This window comes from Enhydra lutris, unplaced genomic scaffold (assembly GCF_002288905.1).
Source record: "Enhydra lutris kenyoni isolate GAN:26980312 unplaced genomic scaffold, ASM228890v2 scaffoldscaffold12, whole genome shotgun sequence".
NCBI classification, from domain to species: domain Eukaryota; kingdom Metazoa; phylum Chordata; class Mammalia; order Carnivora; family Mustelidae; genus Enhydra; species Enhydra lutris.
Genome location: NW_019154096.1, coordinates 22,503,589 through 22,528,712, shown reverse-complemented (window position 1 = coordinate 22,528,712; position 25,124 = coordinate 22,503,589). Strand labels below are relative to the sequence as shown.

Sequence of the window (25,124 nt, the reverse complement as noted above, 5' to 3'; positions counted from 1 at the left end):
AATAAAAGGATAACCTTTAATATATGGGATACATCATATGGGATATGATGTATCCCATAAAGGGTTAACATCCAAATTATACAAAGAACTATAACAGCAGCAGAAACACTGGATGAAAAAAACCAGCAGAGGTGCTAAATAGGGGCGCCTGGCTAGCTCAGTCCATGGAGAATATGACGCTTAAGCTCGGAGTTATTAATATGAGCCCCACACTGGGTGAAGGGATTACTTAAAAATAAAAATTAAAAAAAAAAAAAAAAAATGGGTAGAGGCCCCAAACAGACATTTTCCCAAAGACAATATATAGATGGCCAACAGACACGTGAAGATGCTAAACACATCACTAACCATCAGGGAAATACAAACTGAAACCTCAATGAGATCACCTAATACCTGTCAAAATGGCTATTATCAAAAAGACAAGAAAACTGCTGGCACAAATATGAAGAAAAAGGAACCCTCACAAACCGGGAATGTAAACTGGTGCAGCCACTATGGAACATAGTACAGAGGATCCTTCAAAAGAAATAAACTAGATATAAAAATTTCTACTTCTGAGTATTTTCCTTTAAAAAAGCAAGGATTTCTAATTCTGGGTATTTTCCTTTAAAAAAGCAAAAACACTAATTTGAAAAGATGTATGTACCCCTATATTCACTGCAATACTTACTATAGTCAAGATATAGAAGCAACCTAAATATCCATCAACAGATAAGTGGATTAAGAAAATGTGTTGAATATATACAATGAAATATTACTCAGCCATAAGGAAGAATAAAATCCTGCCATTTGTGACACAGATGGACCTAGAGGGCCTAGAGGGTATCGTGCAAAGTAAAGTATGTCAGAGAAAAGACAAATGCCATAGAGTTTCACTTACATGTGGAACCTAAAAAGCAAGACTCATAAAAACAGAACTGGTGGTTGCCAGAGAAGGGAGGGTGGAGTGTCATACTAACTTTGTGTGGTGGCAGTACTACACTTAATCATGGTAAGCATTTCCCAAGGTATATAATCACTATGTGAAACACCTGAAATGAATTATTTTGTGTCACCTGAATTTTCATTAAAACAAAAAACTGGGTAGATGCTATTCCTAATATTCTGTGGAGAAGGATCAGATGTTTTCTAGATCTGAGACATTACAGCATAGTGATTCAGAGGACAGGCTTTGAGGATAGACCTGGAATCCAAACTGGCTCCTCCATGTCCTAACTGTTACCTTGCACAGGGTCCTTACACCTCTGTAGTCCTCAGTTTCCCCACCAACAGCAGAGAAATAGTAATAGTTCCTGCCTCATGATATTAAAATCAAATAATGTATATAAATAAAGCAGCTGCCCTATGGTAACCACCCCCAAATCTGAGTCATCTGTTCTACCAGCTAAAGCTCACCAGACAATGGCAGAGTACAATTTATATTCCAATTTTCTTCTCAATTCAATGCTTACCTTCTCATTCCCTGGAGGAACACAAGATACAGAGAACACTTTAATACACTATCTTCCCCTACTGTAAGATACCACTGTTTAAACCTTTTTCTAGGTTAAATTCTCAACTTTACAGTTTCTCTAAACACAACTGTTATATCCAGCTGCATAAAGCTACCCTCTATCAACTAACCTGCCAAAATTGCTTATTTCTTGCAAATATTTTGTTAAAATAATTACACCTTCAAAATGGTAAAATAATTATACCTCCAACAGCATTTCCTTACCATCAAGCCGTTTGCTAATCTGCTCCTTTGCAAGTCTAGCTGGCCAGCACTTCCTCACTGAGTCAGCAACTAAAGTTCTTTCATTTTTCTCCCCAGTATTAGAGCCAACATTCCTCAAATCTGGACTTTCCACCTGTTCAGTAACGCTTTCAATGTTCTTGGTAGAATTCTGTCCTTCCTGTGATTTTTCTTCCATACAATCATTTGACTCGGACACACCAGGATCATCAACATTACTCTTAGATGCTTGGTCTAAAAGTTTAACAATCACTGAAGAATGTGGTGGTGAAGTTCTTTCTGGTGAACTTGAGTCTTCTGAAATATTAAGAGGTGTGGGTGGCATCTCTGACAAATGAGCCAATTCTTTCTGTGTTCGTGGAGGTTTCTCAGTAATTTCTGAAAGCTTTACAGGGTTGCAGCAAAGTTTGGCATATTCACCACCTAACCTATGACATAATTCATTTATTATGACATCACAGTCTCCAAGAAGCTCTACATCAAAATGCAGATGAGGCAAAGGTTCTCTATTTATTAATATCTGAGGCACTTCATGGGGTATGGAACCTAAAAATTAGATGAAAAATGCATTAGAAAAAGGGAAGGGAGCTAATAAAGCCACAATAAAAGCACTATACAAAATCGAACGTGCTCCAATACCAAAAAAGAAACTAGCCACTACTATTTAGCCAAGCCGTCACATTTCCTACCAAGCCATCAAATAAAGAGATGAGCAGTTAAGCATCTTCGTAAAATTACAGGTCCTGTTTCCCATCACCTGATTACCTCTGAGCAATCAGGCTTTTCTACTGTGTACCTCAATTTCCTTGACTGTATAATGGGGTAGCAGTACTTGCTCACAAGGTTGTAGTCAGAATTCGTCAAGTGCATAGAAGAGCTCTCGGCAAATAGTGATGGTTACTCTATCAAAACAGCTCCTGATACAATGTGTGGAAATTCATTCAAGTCCATTTTCCACCATTATATACCTGTGTTTTACATCGTTTAAAAATAACTTCTGGGCATCAGCAACACACTATTAATACTGCCCCACAGAAAGCTTTTAAGAATGTCTCTGCTTACCTTTAAAGAGAAAAAAATAACTAAAAAATAAAGTAAGGTATTCATTAAATTTTATCCTATATTCTGTCAAAGAATTTCACAGCTATTTTGGGAAGACTGACACTGATAAAGCCATCACATGCAGCTGGAAAAAAATGCAGAATTGTAGAGCTGAACTCCTGTTTCTTCCAACTGTTTTTTCTGGCTTGCCTATATGATTGCTCTTGTAGAGTTCTAATTTAATTCTCTGATTAAGAGTCTGATATTCTCGGGCGCCTGGGTGGCTCAGTGGGTTAAGCCGCTGCCTTCGGCTCAGGTCATGATCTCAGGGTCCTGGGATCGAGTCCCGCATCGGGCTCTCTGCTCAGCAGGGAGCCTGCTTCCCTTCCTCTCTCTCTGCCTGCCTCTCTGCCTACTTGTGATCTCTGTCTGTCAAATAAATAAATAAAATCTTTAAAAAAAAAAAAAAAAGAGTCTGATATTCTCGGGATGGCCGGGTTGCTCAGTCTGTTAAACATCCTCTTGGTTTCAGCTCAGGTCATCATCTCAGGGTCCTGAGATCAGCCCATGTTCGGGCTCCCCATTCAGTGTGAGAGTCCAGTAGGGATTCTTTTCCTCCTCCATCTCCCTTCCCCCCTGCTCCTCCTCCTGCATGCATGTACTCTAAAATAAATAAATAAAATCCTCTAAAAAAAAAAGTTTGGGGGCTTCTAGGGGGCTCAGTTGGTTAAACATCTGCCTTCGGCTAAGGTCATTCCAGGGTCCTGGAGGCCTGTGTCAGGCACCACTGAGGAGACGTCGGTGCATTTGCTCTCTCTCTCTCAAATAAATAAGTAATTTTTTAAAATCTTAAAAAAAGTTTGATATTCTTTTTCCCTCACCTTTTAGGGCACACCTCATGCTACTGAATTTAGTCACTCTATCTTCCTCTCCCCTTGCTTCCTCATTAGAGGGAGAAGAGAGATAATATGAGAGCACATGTTAAGTATTCCTGAGAGTAAAAGGTACTTAAATTATATTTGAGCTTTCTCAAACACACAAAATCCCTTATGGGTAAAGTTAATCCACATACAATGATTATGACAAGGCATGACTGTTACTTTTTTTTTTTTTTTTTTTTTGAGAGAAAGGGAATCCCCAGCAAGCACCATACCCAGCATAGGACCACATGACCCTGACATTAGGACCCCAGTTCGGACACGCAACTCACTGAGCCATTCCCATGCCCCAAGGCATGACTGTTACTCTCATAAAAACAAGACCAATAATATTGAGCCCCCAAATTCTTACATGAATATATTACACTTCTAGATTACATCTATATCTAACTAAACATATGAACTTACTGGAACTAAAATCAACTACATTTGAACGATCAACAACTATAATCAAATTAAGACTAGAAACACATAGATTAAGGACTGTTTCCTAAGTGTATGTAAATTAGCTGAAGTTAACTCCTGTCATAATAGAAACACACTCCACTAAAAAAGCTATTTCCCCTTGTTTTAGTTTTTTCCCTTTCCCAAACCCTGCACCAAAAAGATTAACCCATCTCCACAAATATGAACATCACCAAGAAATAAAGTTTGGCTCTTCACCACTCTTTAACCCACAGAGAGAATAAGATCATTAGGGTCCACTATACAGACCCACAACCTATGGCAATCTGTATAGAAACATGCTGTAAAAATCATCACCAACTTACTTGGAATTAGTGCTACTGGTCTTACTTTCAGGGAAGACCCAATAACAATGAGGAGATCAACTTCATCTTTGTCGTACTTCATGGCTCTATGAAACTGCTCTGGTAAATTTTCACCAAAAAAGACAATCTCTGGTTTCATGATAGCAAGTGGCTCATCTGCTGGGCATCTAGGACAACGAGGAACCACCTACAGGTTCCAGATTTTGGTTGAGACAGGAAAAGGGAAAGCACTCGTTAGAAATAATCAACATTTACACACTTCCGAAGAATGCATTTCCAAATTATCAAAGCTGAATCACTATATTGTAGTGAAACTAATATAAATACTATTTTAATTATACCAGAATTAAAATTAAAAACTTAAAGAATAAAATTCCCACATAAAAAAAGTATTTTCAAACTGAAGTGTAGAAGCATATGAAATAAATAAGCCATGTGTTTAAGTCCGGGGGGAGGGGGATTATCAAAGAGGAAAAGCTATGGATAAATAGTAGGGAAAACTGAATACAACCCTCAATGGAAATGTCAACCATCAATGACTTTACCAACATACAATGAAAGACAATGGTGTTATTGTCTAAGTATGTACCTACTGTAATATCCTTGAAGACCTACATTTGATATTTAAGAGTCCACCACAGATTAAGAACAACCAACACACACGACTTAATCCTCTCAAAAAATTTAAGACAAAGATTCCATTTTAATGTGCTCTTCTCCACTCATAATTATGTATGATTAACTATATATGTGGCTAAGCACATAAAATTTCTGTCTGGATGGTTCTTATTCTCTGCCATTATTTTCCTGTATTTCTTTTTTGGAGGACAGCGATCATACATGAAATACCTTTTACAGTAACTTTTTAAATGTTTTAAAGGATTACCAAGAACTAATGAACTAATTTCAAATTCAAAATACGACAGGCACTAAAAAGGGAAAGTAAGAGAAACTCTAATATAGCAACACCTCATGTATGATTTGGGTTTTTATTTTAACTTGGATAATTAACCAATTTCATTTTAGAGACATTATAGAGCAGTGTTTTCAACTTAAGGGATTAAAAGGTTCTTATATATATTTATTTCATCAGCATTTCCAATGGTGGTATTATCTTCCTGGCATCTTTCTGTACTACACACTTTCAGAAAAAAAGAAAAAAAAATAATGTGGAGGCAAAAAAGGAGACCAAAGATATGCACAATTCCTAAAATATGGGTGATAAATTACCTGATTAAAAATATCTCCTCGTACAGCTTCACAGTCTACTTTGTATTTACAAATCAGGCAAGATGCTGTTGCAAAGGATCCTAAAAACCAATACACATATGCATTAGTAAATTACATTTCTATTTATTTAAACATACCATAAAGATTATAAAGTCTGACCCCAGAAAAGAGAATTAAGATTCCACAGGGGAATCTCAGGGATGAATAATTAAAATACTTATACATAATAAATATAGACAATCCAATCCTCAATTGAGATGCTGACATAGTAACACTTTCTAAAGCTATTCTTCTCAATTAAAAAACCCAATTTCTCCAGAGCTAAAACTCTAGAGTTGGAAGGCTATAATTGTGTTACCTTAGCTTAATTAACAGTTATACATTAAAAACAAGTTTTTTTGTTTTTGTTTTTTAAAGATTTTATTCATCCATTTGACAGAAAGAGGGAGAGAGCACAAGCAGGGAGAGAAACAGACTCCCCGCTGAGGAGGGAGCCCCATGCAGGGCTCCATCCTAGCACCCTGCGATCACAACCTGAGCTGAAAGCAGACACTTAACTGACTGAATTACCCACGCACCCCAAAAACAGTTTAGATACATAAGAAAATGGCCTGTGCCTACTTTAATTATCCTGGAATTAAGTGAAAGTCTTCTAAATTTCTAAATTCTATACATCTGAACTATCCATTTGTTTAGCTAAAGAGGTCATATTTTTCTTGTATGTCAATATTACTTTTATAATCAAAGAAGGTTATTTAGAAGAATTTAATGGAAAACAACTGCTATACCTTTTGAAACACAATAGGACATTAATCTGTACAATTAATTTGTACAATTAAGTATCAAGGCCAATAGTTCTGATTAAATTTTTTTGTATTCTACTTTTTAAAATTTATCCAAACTGATAACATGACTAAATAAAAAAGCTTAATCTATTTCTGGATGGCAACCTACTTCCTAATCCTATTTTTTCCTATGAAACTAATTAAATAACAGAAAGCATTCTGAAGTTTACTAACCATGACACTGAATTATCCTTTGGATTCCTGCAACCTGTTCCAGTGTATCTATGTTCTGAGTATAGTTCCGAAGTAGTTTTCCTTCTTTATCTGACAAGGCTATGAATTTGTGACAGAGAGATGGTTGGAACTGTCCAGGATATATTTCCTATATAATGCAAAAAGCAAAAAAATGATTACAGTAAAGAAATAAAACACCTGTCATGTTTAGGTTTAACCAAAAAACTACCAACGATAGTCCCCATATATAAATAAATTAAAAAATACATGAGCATCTCAAAGCATCTAGATGGTTGCAACACACACCTACAAAAGGACTGCTGCTGTAATATGTATAAAACTCAGCTATTAGTGAACTTGCCCCTTGAAGAAAAAAAGTCAACCCATAAGCATTTCTAATAAATGTTAACAGATATCTTAATAAAAGTCAGAAGAAATACACACCTGAGAATTTATCTAATTTTTTGTTGGCTGCAAATTCAGGGTTTTTTTTTTTTTTTTTAAAGGAAAAAGAAAAGTTTAAGTTGAAATTAAAGATATCAAAGATATGGTGACTTCTTTTAAAAACTAAAAGGCACTGTCAACACAATATTAAAAGTTGTTTATTCATCATTCATTATAAATATCAACCTGTTGGAAGTTTAAAGCTAAAGTTTTAATTCCTTACCAAAATTGTTTTCCTTCCACTGCACAGGCACATACTGGTATAGTATAGAGTTGCTCATGAATGCTGAGTTGCTGGATTTTGTGTGTGTGTTTTTCCCCCCAAATAATGCTTCAATGCTGTTTCTTCTTTAAAAACAAAGAATTCAGATATACACATGGCAAAAAGATCAGAGAAAAAGTATCAATTTTGGTCCTCTCAACTTTTGACAGTGTTTTTATTAAATTTCATTTAGTAAGTGACTATGGCAAAGGAAGTTTCTTCTCTACTTTCTTCTTTAAAGTAGTAATGCTACCTACTTCCTTACCATTCATTACAGCCTCTAACCTATTACAATGCTAGCAAAAAATCAGACACAACCGTAGGTCTGTCAATAGGGGACCGGTTGTAGAAATATATTTATTACATCCATAATAGTGGAGTATGCAGCCATTAAAATGAATGTGAGAGGTCTAGATGTACTGACCTGGAAAATGGTCCAATGACATGTGAAAAAAAGCAAGTTAGTCACCAGTGTGTAGAGTTTTGTTTTTGTTGTTTTGTTATTAAGCAAAAATAGAAATTAATATGCACATGTCTACAGATACATTCACACAAACACCAAGTGAAGGATACAAAGAAGCTATTAACAGAGATGGGGAAACGTTCAACTTCTGACGTTATACAAAAAACTTTAATAAGATTATAGATGACTTTACTTTTCACCTACTTAGTATTTCAAATTTTAAGAAACTCTCTACAGGGATACCTTTTAGGCAAAAATAATAAGCAAATCTCCTAACCACCGCCATATACATATTCCTATGTTACTGAAAATATAACCAAAACCCCAAAATTCTGCCCCACATTCAAATTTTTATCATGAATTTCACTGACAACTTTGCAATTTAAGAAAGAGACAATGCATATAGAAAGAAGTAACAAGTGAAGGGCTTATTAAAGCTATGTTTATAGAAAACTGAAAGCTAACATTATGTTTTGAACCACTACAACATGCTATACTAACTACTGTTTTCTCCCCAGAATGCTTTGTTCTAGTACATTTAAAGGATTATCATAATTATTTACTAAGCTCTCTGGAAATGGCTATTAAAAGTATTTTTTTTAAAAATATTTTTAGAGGGGGCACCTGGGTGGCTCAGTGGGTTAAAGCTTCTGCCTTCAGCTCAGGTCATGATCCCAGAGTCCTGGGATGGAGCCCCAAATCTGGCTCTCTGCTCAGCAAGGGGCCTGCTTCCCCCCTCTGCCTGCCTCTCTGCCTGCTTGTGATCTCAGTCTGTCAAATAAAATCTTAATATATATGTGTGTGTGTGTATATATATATTTATATATATATAAAGATTTTATATATCTTTATATATATACAAAAATATATATATATATATATATATTTTTTTTTAGGGGTACCTGGGTGGCTCAGTCATTAAGCACCTGCTTTGGGCTCGGGTCATGATCCCAGGGTCCTGGGCTCGAGCCCCACATCAGGCTCCTTGCTTGGCGGGAAATCTGCTTTCCCTCTCCCACTCCCCCTGCTCGTGTTCCTGGTCTCGCTGTCTCTCGGTGTCAGATAAATAAGTAAAATCTTAAAAATTTATTTATATATATATTTACATAAATATATATATTAATACATGTAATATATATTTTTAACAACAAATATTACGATATGTGAGGCTACAGACAAATGGATTCTAATAAGGAACATGAGAACAACATGCCAAACTCATAACATGAACAAATGACTACCTAGAGAGCACGTTTGGGGAGCAAGAGTACCAAGAATCTACCCTCCTGGATGAACTTTTCTGTGTCTTATCATCCCCTATTCCTCTATTATATATATGTATGTATATATATGTGTGTGTGTGTGTGTGTGTGTGTGTGTGTGTTTTCTTTTTTTTTTTTTTTAAGTAGGCTCCATGCCCAACATGTGACTTGAACTCATCATGCTCTACTGACTAAGCCAGCCAGGTGCCCTCCCCATTCCCTTTTTAAAGAGGAAGGTAAGGGTGCCTGGGTGGCTCAGTGGGTTAAAGCCTCTGCCTTCAGCTCAGGTCATGATCCCAGGGTCCTGGGATCGAGCCCCACATCAGGCTCTCTGCACCACAGGGAGCCTGCCTCCTCCCCTCTCTCTCTCTGCCTGCCTCTCTGCCTACTTGTGATTTCTCTCTCTCTGTCAAATAAATAAAAATATTAAAAAAAAAAAAAAAAAAAAAGAATGGCTTTAAAAAAAAAAATAAAGAGGAAGGTAAGAAGCACAAAAATGTGTGGGACATCAGATACAGTTCTACACTCCACACAGTTTCCCTTCATGTCGAATCCATGAGAGTTCAGGGTAGTTTAGCCCTTAAAGTTACAAATCAATTTCTGTATTTGGGGATAACTTATGAATATTATAAGCCTACATTTTATTATGTGAGAACCTAAATGACTTGAATCTTAACTCTATTTTCTTCCAAATATACAATGGACCATGTCTGAACCATTAGATTTAAATACTGTGTTCAGGGGCGCCTGGGTGGCTCAGTGGGTTAAGCCTCTGCATTTGGCTCAGGTCATGATCTCAGGGTCCTGGGATTGAGTTCTGCATCAGGTGCTCTGCTCAGCAGGGAGCCTGCTTTCCTTTCTCTCTCTCTCTGCCTGCCTCTGCCTACTTGTGATCTCTGTCAAATAAATAAATAAAATCTTAAAAAAAAAATTTAAATACTGTGTTCAAACTAATGGATATAATCGGAAATAATGAAAAAAAAAATTACCATGGGAGGGCTTTTAATGGACACTACTCCTAGGACAGGCTCTTAACATGAAGTCTGCTAAAAGCCAAATGGCTGAGGCTAAAACTTTCAGGTAAAAGTACGGACTGGGAGGCCTTGGTGGCTAAATCGGTTACGCATCTGACTTCAGCTCAGGTCATTATCTTAGCGTCCTGGGCTCCCTGGTCAGTGGAGAGTCTGCTTTTCCCTCTCCCTCTGCCCATCCCTGTGCTCTCCCTCTCTCTCAAAAATATAAATCTTTAAAAAAAAAAAAAAAAAAAAGTCACAAAAGTATGGACTGATCTTCTTTGTTGGAACTGTGAACTTTGTTGGAACTGTCTGTTCTCAGACAGACCATCCCAAATCTCAACATCCTGAAGCATTATTAGGAAAACAATCATGTGAGCTAGGCCATTCTGTTACTGTCACAGGGGTACTTATAAATTAGAATGGAAGAACTGGGACCAAATGCTGAAATGCTATTAAAAAGATGCATTGCTTCCATGCAGATGTACCCAGAAACAAGCACAATGAGAATTTCAATCAGTTAAGCTATTAGTTACCACTTAATGAACTTTTAGCATGTACCAGGCGTAATAGGAGTCCTTTATTTATTATAATGCTGTAGAAGAGGTAAAAACCCACTGAGAAGGTGGGATGCCTAGGTGGCTCAGCCAGTTAAGCATCTGCCTTTGGCTCAGGTCATGATCCCAGGACACGGAACTGAGCCCGCTTCTCCCTCCGCCTGCCACTCCCCCTACTTGTGAGCGTGCCCCCCCCCTTTCTCTCTCTCTCCAACAAATAAATAAATAAATAAAATCCTCAAAAAAAAAAAAAAATTTAACAGTTGGAAAGGCAAACAAAATATGGCAGAGTTCCTATATGGTCCACAAAGAAAATCACATTTACTATCTGGCCCTATACTGAAAAGGTTTGCTGACTCTATTATAGACATATATATCCCCATTTTGCAGATGAACAAACTAAAGCACAGAAGTAACTTGCCAAAAGTCACAAGAACAAGTAGCAGAGCTGTCATTCAAATCCAGTTCTGAAAACAAAGTGTGATTCTTAATCACTATGCATGCTGCCTTTTCAATTTTTGATCCCTCAACATCAAGCTTCCTATTTCTCTCTTAGGCTAATAAGCACCACTACTAGGTACTGTATTTTGCATCTCTTCAAGGGACTGCTGCAAGCTTGAATTCCAATCACTATCTAACTTAAAAACACTCCTCAAGAATGCATGATGTCTCCACAAGTCAGTATGAGAAAGAAAAGCATCCCAATGGAAAAAAAACAGCTAAGAACAAATAGGCAATTCAAAGTTATACACATGGCCAAGAGTAAAAAGCAGTCATCCACACTAATAAACAAAAACACTAGTATGAGAAGATGCTAATTTTTATCTACTGAGATTTTTAATTGCCTTAAAAACAACTCTAGATATCCATTAATAGGAGATTGGTTAAATATATTGTGGTACAATTATAATACTATGCAGCCTTTTCTTAAAAATGATGTATATCTGTTAAGTGCCATCATGAAACTATATCCAATTTTAATCCAATATTATCCAATATTAAGTAGGAAAAAAAGCAAGGTAGAGAAGAGGATGTGTGATTCTGTTAGTAATTATTTTTAAAATATTGAAAACTTATAACAATGTCCCTCTTCTATATACACATCCAAGTTTACTTTTTTTCCTGGAAGGATACCCAAGAAAACATCTTACCATGGTAACTTTGAAGAGACTGGAGGTAGAGAAGACTGATTGGGGAAGCCAACTAATAACATGTCTTATACAGTTAGAATTTTTTAAACCACATATACAATACACACACACAAACACACATGTGCATGTGATTTTTTTAAAGTATTTTAATACCAATAGTGCACTGTGGAGGGTTTCTTAGGTATGTAGGGGGCAGGGGCATGCTAAATCAGCCTTCTAATACACTTCTAATAGGAGTATATTTTATTCCACCTTTCCAGGTAGCAGTGAGAAAAAACATAGCATGACTTTCAGCAATTGCAGTTTCAGGAATTTATCCTAGAAACACTGGGAACATACCAAGGACAATCACAGCAACACTATTTACAATAAAAGAAAAATAGGAAACACCCGAAATGTACACCTGTGGAATTATAGTACACCAGTGGATGAACATTATGACCATTAGAAAGTATTCAAATATCTGAAAGAAAAAAATTATTAAATGCAAAAGACTACAAATCCAAAGCAGTAGACAAAACAGCTCATTTTTATAACAAAAATACGCATTCAATAAATAAATTTTTAAAAATACATTCGGGTATAAAACTATAGGTGCGTTTATACATAAGTGACCTACATATACATAAGTACTAACATTATCTTCAGATGAATGGCACTCCGGCTTTTTTTTTTTTGGCTTGCATTTTTTGATGCTAGGTGATGAGCTGGTTTTAAAGAGTTTAAGTTTCCAACTACAGAATCCGGTATGTTTGCACATTAACAAAGTGTTCATTTTTTGAATATATACAAAGATGTTTGGAATTAAGTTCCTAAAAATTCAGTTCATATTTCCCCCTCTACTATATGACTTTAATCACTTTAGGGTAAAGGATATTCACTGAATTCACTATGGGATAGCATCTACACCCTCTGAACAGTCTTTTCTGGCAACAGAAAGTTATTTATAGATCCTGTTTCACCCTGACTCTTAATACAACCCCTCGTTTTTAAACAATTATCAGTAAATTATTTTAGACCCCTAAAAACCATGAGCACAACTCATTATCAATCCAAACCTGTACTATGCACAAGGATAATGGTTCAGAACACTGCTACACAGCTTTAATGTTGGGCTTAATTGTTCTTATATACAAGAATTCAAAGAGATACCCACAGGTAGGCACACTGTAATACAATGGTGCTCAAACAGGGAGCAATTTTACAGGGGACATTTGGTAATGTCTGCAGGCTTTCTGACTGTCATGACTGGGAGGGAGAGTGTTATTAATAGCATTTAGTGGGAGAAAGCCATGGATGCTGCTAGACAGCCTACAATGCATAGGACAGTTCCTGACAGCAAATAATTATCCACCCCAAAATGTCAACAGATTGAGACACTTCTCTACTGAGCCAGTTGGAATTTCCCATCTAAATGAAATCTGTTTCCTTCTCAATAATTACGTATAATCACTGCCTCAATACATGTGTAGAAATTCCTTCCTTCCAAAATGTCTAAATTTCACCAGTAATATTTTTTCATGGTAGCATATTAAATTTACTTTCTCATAACAAACTAAAATCATCAGCCATCTTTATGAACTTTCTGGCCAGTTAGAGAAACTGATAAAAAATTTTAGGTTATGAGTATTTTATTTATGTAATATTTTGAGAATCTAGTAAAATACTGTGTAAGTTTTACATACCCTCCCCACCCTCCATTTCTGTATATGATCTTTCATTCTTTGTCCTTATTTCCTGCTTAAGCTTTTTCCTATTCATTTTTTAGACCAAAATTAACTCAGTCTATTACCATTACTATCAATTTTAAGTGCTACTTCAGCAACTAAAAACATTTGTTTAGGCAGTGTGAGAATTAAAGTATAACAATCCTATATGAGTAGCAGTTATAAAGATTAATGTATTTGGCTCTTACCATAACTTAAATGAAAACTCAAAGCAATCATGCAGAATTAAATTTATATAAACAAAACTGAGAAAGGATGCACTTTATAAATGACTAAACTTAGTTTTTTTCACTTTATTAACTAAAAAAATACACATAAAATCTTAAAACTTTTATAGAAGAAAAAAATGCTGCCCCTCAACTTTTCTTCTCCCAGGGGTATGAAAGATGTACACAAGTGATTAAAAACATTATAACACATTAACAGCTGCCATTTTTACCATAACTCACTTATTTTCTCTTATGCATGGTCTAGATTTCTGTTAAGCTCATTTTTAAAAATTCCTATAATTTGTCCTCAGCAGAGTAATTCTGAATTGCTTCTACAGATTCTTACCTATCAAAGCTAGTTTAAGCTCAAACTGAGTATCCAGTCTGTGCATCAGACAACTAAAGTTTCTTACCCTTGCTATTTCAATTCTCAGTTACCACATTTTTCCAAGTGTCAGGTTACTACTTTACTAGGCAATTTAACATATACTTTAGTTTGGGCAACGTGTTTCTTCTCAGAACACAGAATTTACAGCAAAAATCTAGTGAGCATTATATAAATGTACCAGTCAATCAACTTCTACCATCAAATATAAGATAATTTCTATTTACTTGCTGGCCCTCTAAGTGTTAATCTCTGTTAATAACTAGAGCTATTATAATGTGAGTGTCTAAGTCCAACTCAAGAAACCTATAATTGATACTTCACTTCTTCAAAAATCATGTAGTACCTACCACTAGCAGTGGAATATTAGAGCTTTTCTGAGTTATATAAATAGTACTTGAAAGTCTGAAAGTAGTGCTCTTTAATTAAAAATCAGGTTCATTTAATTTCTAGATTTATGAAAAACGAGTCAATAATACAAAAGACCCTTATCGAATATACTGAAGTTTAGCAATAACAATTTTACAATTTCTTTCCATAAAACCATTATAGAATAAAAAAATAAGGGGTGCCTGGGTGGCTCAGTGGGTTAAAGCGTCTGCCTTCGGCTCAGGTCATGATCCCAGGGTCCTGGGATCGAGCCCCACATCGGGCTCTCTGCTCGGCGGGAAGCCTACTTCCTCCTCTATCTCTGCCTGCCTCTCTGCCTACTTGTGCTGTCTGTCAAATAAATAAATAAAATCCTAAAAATAATTTAAAAAAAAAAAGAATAAAAAAATAAAAGTTTTCTAATGACTAAAATCTCCTGGACATGGTATAATTTAAACTTAAACTTTATAGGAGAGCTGCCCATTAGAAATATGTGAGCCACGTATAAAGTTTAAAATTTCCTAGTAACCACATTAAAAACATGAAATTATCATGTTTGACCCAATATCAAAAGCATTATTATTTCTACATATAATCAGTGTATGTAAATATATATTATTTTCTTTTTTTTCCATATATTTCCAAAATCTGGTACATCTTCCACACTTACTTCACATCTCAGTACACTTAAGTACTCAACAGCCCCATGCAGATGAAGGATTCTGAATTAGTGCTGCTCTAGAGACTCTAGAGCAAAATAAAGCAAACTTGACTAAAATGCAACCTAATAATCTTCATCCCTAAAAACAGACATTTGAGGCACATCCTCACGTGTTAAACTCTGGCTACTATAAAAAATACAAACGATTACAATCTTTATGACCCATAAAAAATATTAAAAATCAAAACAGTGATTTTACTTTCATAAGGTCTACTGACCTCTAAAATTAGCCTGAACAATGTAAAGTCCATTACTAAAACACAAACTTGAAAAATATGAAATAGTCTCTTTAAAAATAAGCTCAATCTTAAAATGAAAAGTAAACGATAGTCCCCCCTTCTGGGAAGAAGAAAATTCTGACTGAAATGATTTTATTTCAGTGACCTTACTCTACACCAGTCCTAGGACCCAATTTACTAGACAATGAATGGTAAACTTAAGAAGCCTAAATGTGAATAAAATACATTTTCATGAGAGAAGGTCAAAGAACGAGAAAACTTCATAGTACCTTTGCAAACTTGAAGAATGGTCTTGGATCTTTTCTGAAATATTCAATATCAAACATTGCTTGAGGATCTGGAAGGTCTGGGAAGTCTATTGCAAGGCGAGCATAAATACCATCTCTTGACCTGAAGTCAGGTATTCCACAAGAAACAGAAACCTGAAATATGCATGGCATAATTTGTATAATTAAATCTTCTATCTCTACGTTTATAATTGCTAGTTCATCATATAATTAGTGAAGAGCTGAAAAATATTTTTAAAATATTTAAAAAATATTTTGGAGAACAATTTCAAATTCAAATAAAACACAAGAAAACCAGTATAATGAAATCCATAACATTTTTCATTCATAATGGGGTAAGGAATTTTAAGTCAGGATAATTCTTTTTTTCAGGCTAAATTTTAAACTTAAAGGTTTATGTTTAAAGACAGAAAGCAACTGCAATTTGAGGACAGAGTAAACCATTTCAAATTATTTTAACTACAAAGCAGGCATGATCTTCTATCACAGTCAGGTATTTGAAAAAATAAAAACTGTCATCTGGTCAGGGTTCTTCTATTTCAAGAATATTAAATTCCTGTATTTTCTTTAAAAATTTTATCATATGATATTTTAAATCTTAACTGACATTCCAAATTGGAATTTCAAAAGTTAACTTTTTGTTTCACAATTTTATCAATTAACTCCACTCTAACCTCAGAGTAAAATAAGCTTGTCTAAATCACATCTGGGAACAAAGTAGAACTATTCTTGATAATTATTTATGATTAAATAGCACTCTGCCTTAACTCAAAATGGCAAAAAGCAAGACTGAATTTTACTCCAACAGTTGCTTGCCCTAGGTCATGTAACATATTCTGTTCTCAACACACAACAGCCTTGGGTAGCTAGTTAAGTGTGAACCCAAAGTGGGGCTAACGCCACCACAATCATATCTCCTTAAATTAAAATGAAGGGGGGGGGCGCCTGGGTGGCTCAGTGGGTTAAGGCTCTGCCTTCGGCTCAGGTCATGATCTCAGGGTCCTGGGATCAAGTCCCACATCGGGCTCTCTGCTCAGCAAGGGGCCTGCTTCCCCCTCTCTCTCTCTCTCTGCCCATCTCTCTGTCTACCTGTGATCTCTCTGTGTCTAATAAATAAATAAAATATTTAAAAAAAAAATTTAAATGAAGGGGAGGTAGAAACCTGTTGCCTTCCCAACACTAAGTTATTTACTTATGAATACCAATTAGGTTCCTAATCTCCCCATAAAGATGGAACAAAGACCCAATTTTTCCATCAGACAGACGCTAACACACTTCAACACAAAAGTATTCCCTGCCTCTCCTTTAGGAGCTGTGTGTAGTAATAATAAGTAAAAACCTTGCCTTAACTCCACTTAAGTATTAACAAACAGAAGTCTTTTCTATGGCTGTTGGAGGTTTTTAAAGAAATGAACCAGTTTACCAACTGCTATAGCATTTTTTTATATAGTAGTTTCCAAATACAAATTCCCATTATCATGTTAAGATAATTCTTTTACACAAAAAAATGTTTCTTATAATTGAAAAAAGCCTAAGAAAAATCACACATCCCTCTTTTACTAGTGTTTTTTATACATCTTACATACCCCAGCTCCAGTCAGAACTATTATTTTTTTGCACTCTTGCAGTAATTTCACAGCATCTTCAATTGTATTAATATCTTTTCTTTTTTTTCTTTTTGGTGGTTCTGAAAGGATATTAATAACAATCTGCCACAGTGTCATATCATCCAATTCAGGTGGAGGAATTGTTTCTGGTAGCAAATCTTTAAGAATTGTTCGAGGATCTGTGCCAATCATGAGATGTTGCTGAACGAAAGTATATGGACCTACATCAAGAAGGAAAAGAATTAGATCTAATCCACCTCCAAGTAATTCAAAAATCTCATTTTCTAAAATAATGAATTAGCAACCTTCAAAGATTTTTTTCAAAATAAAAAAAAAAGGCAACATAAAGGTATTTATCTTTAGAGCTAGTGCTCTCTCCCAATGAGATTTAAGGAGATCAAACTAAAAGATGTGCCAGCTCTTACAGCTCTTAAATCCAAACTCTTTTTTCCTGTTTCTAAGAATAAAACCAAAATTCACTCTTCAGATCATTCATTATTTTCTTTCAAATAAATATTTGTCATGTAAGACTTAAAAATTTAGTATTTTAAGCTGATTTGGGTCAAAAAACTTTCAGAATTATTCAAATGCTGATAAGAATTACCTTCATTTACTGAGTAGTTATTTAATGTAAGGAACTGTCAGTTACTAAATCACGTCAGTCTTCCTTAAAATATGTTTAATAGGTAAGAAAACTGACATGGGGGCGCCTGGTTGGCTCAGTGGGTTAAAGCCTCTGCCTTCGGCTCAGGTCATGATCCCAGGGTCCTGGGATGGAGTCCAGCATGGGCTCTCTGCTCAGCAGGGAGCCTGCTTCCTCCTCTCTCTCTGCCTGCCTCTCTGCCTACTTGTGATCTTTGTCTGTCAAATAAATAAGTAAAATCTTACAAAAAAAAAAAAGAAAGAAAGAAAGAAAGAAAACTGACACTGAGAGAGGTAAAATAGTTTGCCCAAGACTACCCAGTTAGTAAGTGGCAAAGCCAGAATGCACACCCAGAGTTGCACGCCAAATTCCACACTCTAATATTCTGTTTCCAAAGCAACTGCTTCTTCCACTATTTCTTTCATGTTGTTTTTGTTTGTTTTTATCATGAGTACCATCATTCGAAGGCAAAGAAAGATGTTAAATTACAAATTTAAAAAAGTTGAAGTATCTTGATCTATAAAATACTAAGTATGTATTTTAAGAATCAAATTAAAACTTAAAAAATGTCAGAGTTGACTACTTTTTTTTTTAAACCACCAAACCAAACCTATGTTTTTATTGGTGCTGTTAAGTCCACCCTCAGGACCCTGCCTTGATAGGTGGGGGTGTGTCTCATTCCTAGAGGCAACAAAACGAAATATTGCCACTTACACTTTTTAAAAATCTCTTGAAAGACGTACTATAAAATTATCTTAACACAAATATAAAGGTTATACGTCTATGATAAATCTTGATCAAAGCACTATCTTCATTTGATAAAAATCTTAGATTCTCTTGGGGCGCCTGGGTGGCTCAGTGGGTTAAGCCGCTGCCTTCGGCTCGGGTCATGATCTCAGGGTCCTGGGATTGAGCCCCGCATCGGGCTCTCTGCTCAGCAGGGAGCCTGCTTCCTCCTCTCTCTCTGCCTGCCTCTCTGCCTGCTTGTGATCTCTGTCAAATAAATAAATAAAATCTTAAAAAAAAAAAAAAAAATCTTAGATTCTCTAACAGCTTTTGGTGTTACTCTACAAATTCAGTTACATCTTCTCTTTGTCAAGGATACACTCTTCTTCAACCCAAAATAACTTTCTAAATTAAGAAGACATTAGAAATCACAGATTTATAAGATATAAAAAGAGATGACTGGCATTTACAATAAATTTGCCAATTCTTCCTCAAAATTTAATTTTAAAACAACTTTTTCTCTATTTCTTTATTACTATCATCCTGGTTTAACCTAAAATCATGTCTTATACCGTAAATACTATAATCATCTCCAATGCACCTTTGCCCCTTTGAAGTCAACCTATACACAGTATAGATTTTTTTTTAAATGATCTTTTAACAGAAAAAGTGATTTTAAGAGAAAAAGAATGTCATTAGATGATAAAAGGATCAATGATATCAACTTTTAAATTTCAAATTCTGATTGTTGTTAATATAAAGAAATACAGTTGAGTTTTATATGATCACATATCCTATAACTTCGGTCTAATCATTTAATTCTGGTAGCTTTTTTTGACATTTCCATCCAATTTTTAGATGATCTTGTCTACTGCAAATGGTAACAGCTTTTATCTGTCTTTCTAATACAGACTCCTTTATTTTTCTTATCTATTATAGTGGCTAGAACCTCTAGGACAATATTGAATAAAATTAAGAAAAAAAAACCTACCAGGATTAAATGTCTATGGCTAAGATCTAGAAGAATACACAGTAATTAATAACAGATGTACAAAAGAGTTCTACAAATCAATAAAGGAAAGGCACCAGTCCCGTAAGCCCACAGGAAATCCATAGGTAATTACAATCTCTTTAAAATTTTCCAGTAATAATCTTCAATTCGATCTTAACCAATCTCCCAAAATGACACAATATTGATGCTTTGGATAGTAATAACTTTTACCCTGAAATTTCTTAGATCAGTTTTCTAGTTTGAAAAAAAACAAAAATAGAGTGAATATTACAGATACTAAAGAGGAACTAAATACCATTGTTTAAAGAGTCAAGGCACTTTTTCAAAGACTGAGAGCACATTAAGATGGTTATGTTATATTTTGGTATAAAAATCTGATAGTGTAGGGGCGCCTGGGTGGCTCAGTGGATTAGGCCTCTGCCTTCGGCTTGGGCTAGGGTCCTGGGATTGAGCCCTGTATCGGGCTCTCTGCTCAGCAGGGAGCCTGCTTCCCCCTCTCTAACTGCCTCTCTGCCTACTTGTGATCTCTGTCAAATAAATAAATAAATAAAATCCTAAAAAAAAAAATTTTTTTTTTCAAAAAAATCTTGATAGTGTTCTCTACGTCAAAATACCTTCCTATTTTATCCATACTTAACATTTACTGAGCACAAACTGTGTGCCAGGTACTTTTCTAGACAGCAACAAAATGCTATATCATACAGTCAAAAATCCCTGCTCCCATGGAGTTTATATTCTATATACAGGAACTAAAACAAAAAAGTTAGATACAGAGCTTATTAAGAAGTGGTAAATATTAATGAAAAAAAAGAAAAAAGGACAGATTTGAATTGAGAAAGAGCAAGATACTTTAACTGGAGAAAAAGCACTCCACACAGAGGGGGTACAAGTGAAGAACTGGAGGAGTGTGAAAGACCTGAGAAATACCAGATGCCAGCTTTCATGGGCTTATTTAGCTGTTTAAAAACAAAAACAGAACAAAGCACTAGACTTTCCCCCGGAAACATAAGCAGACACTAAATCTCAGGAAATACCTAAAAACCTCATCACCAGGTTTTAAGGGTACAGAAAACTTTATTTTTCGTTGACTTTAAAAGATACACAAAGAGCACATTCTCTAAAGCTCTGAAACCATACCTATCCGCGGCCTTGGAGTCCAGTCACTAGAGCTTGCATGTGAGGCTCTATCATCCTCATCACTTTCACAGGAATGAAAACCATTGGTGATTATTTCATCATCAAACAGAAGGTCACCTGCAAAAGAACCCAAAGTAACTCAAGGTTGCTGAAACAAGTAGCATCTAAAATGTATGAAGATCTGTAACAGTTATGATGCAGTGATTGAATAAACCACTGAACATTCATTCATAGTGCCTAGGTTAAAAAATGCCTCCTGGGTCAGCCTGCACCATTCAAAGGAGCAGTATATACACATCTTTACGGATTCTGTGCACAATCTTAAAACTTTAAGTTCATCAAAATCTAGAATTATACTTAATCAAAACACAAAAGTTCTTGGGGTGCCTGGGTGACTCAGAGGGTTAAAGCGTCTGCTTCGGCTCAGGTCATGATCCCAGGGTCTTGGGATCCAGCCCCACATCGGGCTCTCTGCTCACCAGGGAGCCTGCTTCCTCCTCTCTCTCTCTGCCTGGCTCTCTGCCTACTTGTGATCTCTGTCAAATAAATAAATAAAATCCTTTAAAAAATTAATTAATTTTTAAAAACCCACAAAAGTTCTAGTTACACTGAATTTATTGATCAAAACAGGAATTCATGAAACTTGTCAAAAACTTCACAAGTCATTCAAACCTAAGTATGACTATGCCCTTCTCATATAATACTAGATATACAAAGATACATTTGCGTGGTTTCCCATATTAAACTGTTTACTGAAATCAAGGGTCGATTTACTAATCTAGACCTTAATGCACACGTATAATCAAATGGTCTGCTGACTGGATTTACTGATAAAGACGAACATCCAACCAGGACAGAAACTCCTCAGATTGAAAATATGAAAACCCTCAAAGATGACAGGACATGACATACACAACTAACACATGTTTTAGCATACCAGAAAAATGTCAACTCATATTTCGGGGTTACAGATATACGTGAACATACAAAATTACACCTAATCTAAAAAATTCTAAGTATATAATCAGGGGAAAAAGTACTACTTATATTAAATAGTCTTAAAGTACTATCATGCTCCAAACCCAGCATTAACTGCACCAAAGAACGGTAATGTTTTAGAAAAAGCTATGCTTTTCAAATTTTGCAGACTATGACTTTAGAAACAGCTCTGCTCCCTAAAATTTAAAACAAGTTTAAAAATAAAGATCCTCAAAAAAAAAAAAAAAAAAAAAAAAGAACTGCACAGGTGTGTCAGTTTGCAAAGATAACTAAGGTTGATGCAAAGGACCAGCAAAAGTTGCAGATTTAACAGTGCAGGTAAGGGGTGTGGAAAAGCGAAAGATGTTGAACAAAGGCAATATGCTAAAGAGAGTAGGAGGAGAGGGAAACTTACTTTAAAACCAACTGCGGGAGCTTAGCCGCCCGGCGGCTGCGCAAAGCGCGAGGCCGCCCAGGCGGGCCGCGGAAGGAGGGAAAGAAGGAGCAGAGGGAGGGAGTACTCGAGTCGATCCAGCAGCCCGGCCATCAGCCGGAGAGGTGCACGGTCGAGGCCAGTGGTGGGGAGAGGGACGCCACAGAACCAGACCTGAGCCCCCAGCCCGCCTCAGAGAACCCCCCCAACCCCATACCAGAAGGGGCCCCAAGAGAGGGAGGAGGGGATGCGCAGTCCCTGCCGCTCGCGCCCTGCGCACCTCGGTACCCAATCGCCGCCGCCGCCGCCTCTTCCTCCTCTTCGCCCTCTTCGTCGTCGTCGTCGTCGTCGTCGTCGTCGTCGTAGAAGTCGTCGGCCGGCGGCGGCTCCCGGGATAGGCCCTGTAGGCCCGGCCCATTGTCTCCTTCTCCGGCCGTCGCCGCCTGGGCCTCCCGCTCCCCGCCCGCCGCCGCCGACGCTGCCGCCTCCCGCCACAGAGCCGCGGCCGCCGCGGGGCAGCCCCCGGTGGCCGCCGGCACCTCACGTTCAGGGGCCGCCCCACCGGGCTCGCCCGGGCTCCGCCCCAGGCCCGGACAGTCTTTGCGTGGCCTCTTGCGAAGTGGCTCCCCGACGGGCGGCGACGCGGCCTCCCTCTCGGCCGCCACCGCCGAGGGGGAGCCGCCGGGCTGAAGGGCGAGCGCCGCCTCGTCCGCCATCTTCCAACTGCCTCTCTGGCCCTCCTCCCTCGCCTCCTCTGCTCCCGCTCGACTCGCGGCAGTGGCGCCCCCGCGGCTCCGGCTGCGGGAGATTTAAACCCCGTCACGTGACCCGGCCCTCGTCGCCCCCGCCCTCCCGCCGCTCCCGCCACCCACGGGGGCCGGACCACAACACGGCGGGTCACGTGGCGGGCGGAGGCGGCGTGGGCTGGGAGGAAACGCGACCCCACCCCTCTGCGGCAGGCGCGTCTAGCAGCCAAACCCGCCCATTTCCCCAACTTCTTTTCAAAACTGGCTTCAAATCGCTGTCCCCCGGATGGCTCAAGTTTTGGTTCACACTGTGAGTCTCCACTTAAGTCGGAAGTGCACACCTTGCTTGTCTTAGTCTTTTCCAGATCTAAACTAAGAGGTTAAAACAGTTCCTGAGAGGCGATGAGGACTGAAGCTGGCCAAGGATTAGGTTAGTGAAATAACGCTGGATAGTCTTGTTAACAGCATAAGTAGAGGTTAAAGACACAGTTCACTCCTCACCCTCTTCAGACGGTTCTGACAGCTCCTCTTTGCTCCTTTTTCCTCGTGCTCCAGTTTTTAGCTGACTGCTCCCCACCCTCATTACTTGCAGGGTGGTGTAAATTGTCGAAGCTTTAAAGGCCTGTATCGGCCTTGAAAAACTCTGACCGGGGTTGGAGATCAGCCTTTCGGCTTTCTGGCCCCACCTTGGCTCCAAAGGTGTGTGAATTACCGTCTCTGAGTGTATTGGGTCAAGAGGGCGATATGCAAAGAAGCAGAATGAACCTGACTTCGCCCGTATATACACTTCTTCTGACTTTGGCCTGGGATTTGAGATTCTTGCCTGCAAGCTTGAGCAGTTTAGCCTTTCTAAATGCAATATTCTCATCTCTAAAATGGTCATGTTTTTAGGGTTGTAAGAATTGAATGAGATACATGTAAAGTGAGGAGTACCTAGTAGCTCAAAATAGCAGTCCCATAAATAAATGAATAAAAAAATAGAGTAGTTCCTTGCATACTAGAAAGCCCTCTGCTTTACACTTTACTTGAAATTCCAGAACACTGTCACTCCGTATCTAGCCGTAACTTAGGACTCCTGTAACACATGACTGATTTAGAGCCAATGTTTGGTAGAGCTGCCTCTGCAGTGCAGCATGAAAATGGCTTCAAGGACTTCTCCACTCCAAGTTTATAGTAAACCATACCTTAACCATGGGGGCCTGCCTATACTGAGCCAACTGTCAAAGTTTAGGCAAGCAACTTGTTTATTCTTTTTTTTTTTTTTAATTTTATTTATTTGAGAGAGAGAGAGAGAACATGAGCAGGGGGATTTGTGAAGAGAGAAGGGGAAGCATGGGGCTCAATCCCAGGACCCTGGGATCATGATGTGAGCTGAGGGCAGATGCTTAAGGACTGAGTCCCCCAGGACCCCTGTTTCTTCAGTCTTTAAAAAAAAAAAAAAAAAAAAAAAAGTTGAAAATGTATCTCTGAGGTCGCATCCAGACCAAAAAGTTGGGGGTGCCTGGGTGGCTCAGTTGGTTAAGCCTCTGGCTCTTGGTTTCTGCTCAGTCATGATCTCAGGGTCATGAGATAGAGCCCTGCCTGGGGTTCCCCACTAAACTGGGGTCTGCCTGAGATTCTCTTCCTCTGGCCCTCCATAGCTCACTGGCACTGGTTCTCACAGGACCCGTGGTGCACTCTCTCTTCCCATTCCCCTCCCTCCCTGTCTCCCTCTCTCTCCCCCCTCTCCCTCCCTCCCCCAAATTAAATAAATCCTTAAAAAATAAATAAATAAAAATAAAAATAAATCTTTTGATCCAAAAGTTGTTGCATTTCAGATTAAACTGAGAAACTTTCCCTCCTAGTCACTTTTCATATCTGAAAGCAATCTCTTTTGTTCTTGAAGCCTTGGAATCATATTTGAGATGTTCTTTCAGACTGAGACCTTCTAACCCATTGGTACCTGAATCCTCGTCATTCCTTCCCTCCTACACTCTCCCCAATTCCTAATTACATAGGCACCTCACCTTTCCTGGCTGAC

At 37.6% G+C, this 25,124-nt stretch overlaps 1 protein-coding gene across 2 annotated transcripts in view; it reads right to left on the bottom strand.

Moving 5' to 3' along the window:
* Window positions 1–23,129, bottom strand: part of LOC111145159 (sirtuin 1) — a 28,864-nt gene extending 5,735 nt beyond the window's left edge. Inside the window, exons 1-8 of one of the 2 annotated variants that reach the window (XM_022499854.1) lie at window positions 22,639–23,129; window positions 20,948–21,064; window positions 17,409–17,650; window positions 15,805–15,957; window positions 6,734–6,881; window positions 5,715–5,794; window positions 4,485–4,671; window positions 1,718–2,281 (exon numbers count right to left, since the gene is read on the bottom strand). In XM_022499854.1, the coding sequence (XP_022355562.1) occupies window positions 1,718–2,281; window positions 4,485–4,671; window positions 5,715–5,794; window positions 6,734–6,881; window positions 15,805–15,957; window positions 17,409–17,650; window positions 20,948–21,064; window positions 22,639–23,074 (1,927 nt within the window). In that variant the 5' untranslated portion in view covers window positions 23,075–23,129. Of the gene's footprint in view, window positions 1–1,717; window positions 2,282–4,484; window positions 4,672–5,714; window positions 5,795–6,733; window positions 6,882–7,400; window positions 7,523–15,804; window positions 15,958–17,408; window positions 17,651–20,947; window positions 21,065–22,638 lie in introns of those variants that run through there. The other variant, XM_022499855.1, reaches the window with a different exon arrangement.
* Between the last annotated feature and the right edge of the window lie 1,995 nt (window positions 23,130–25,124).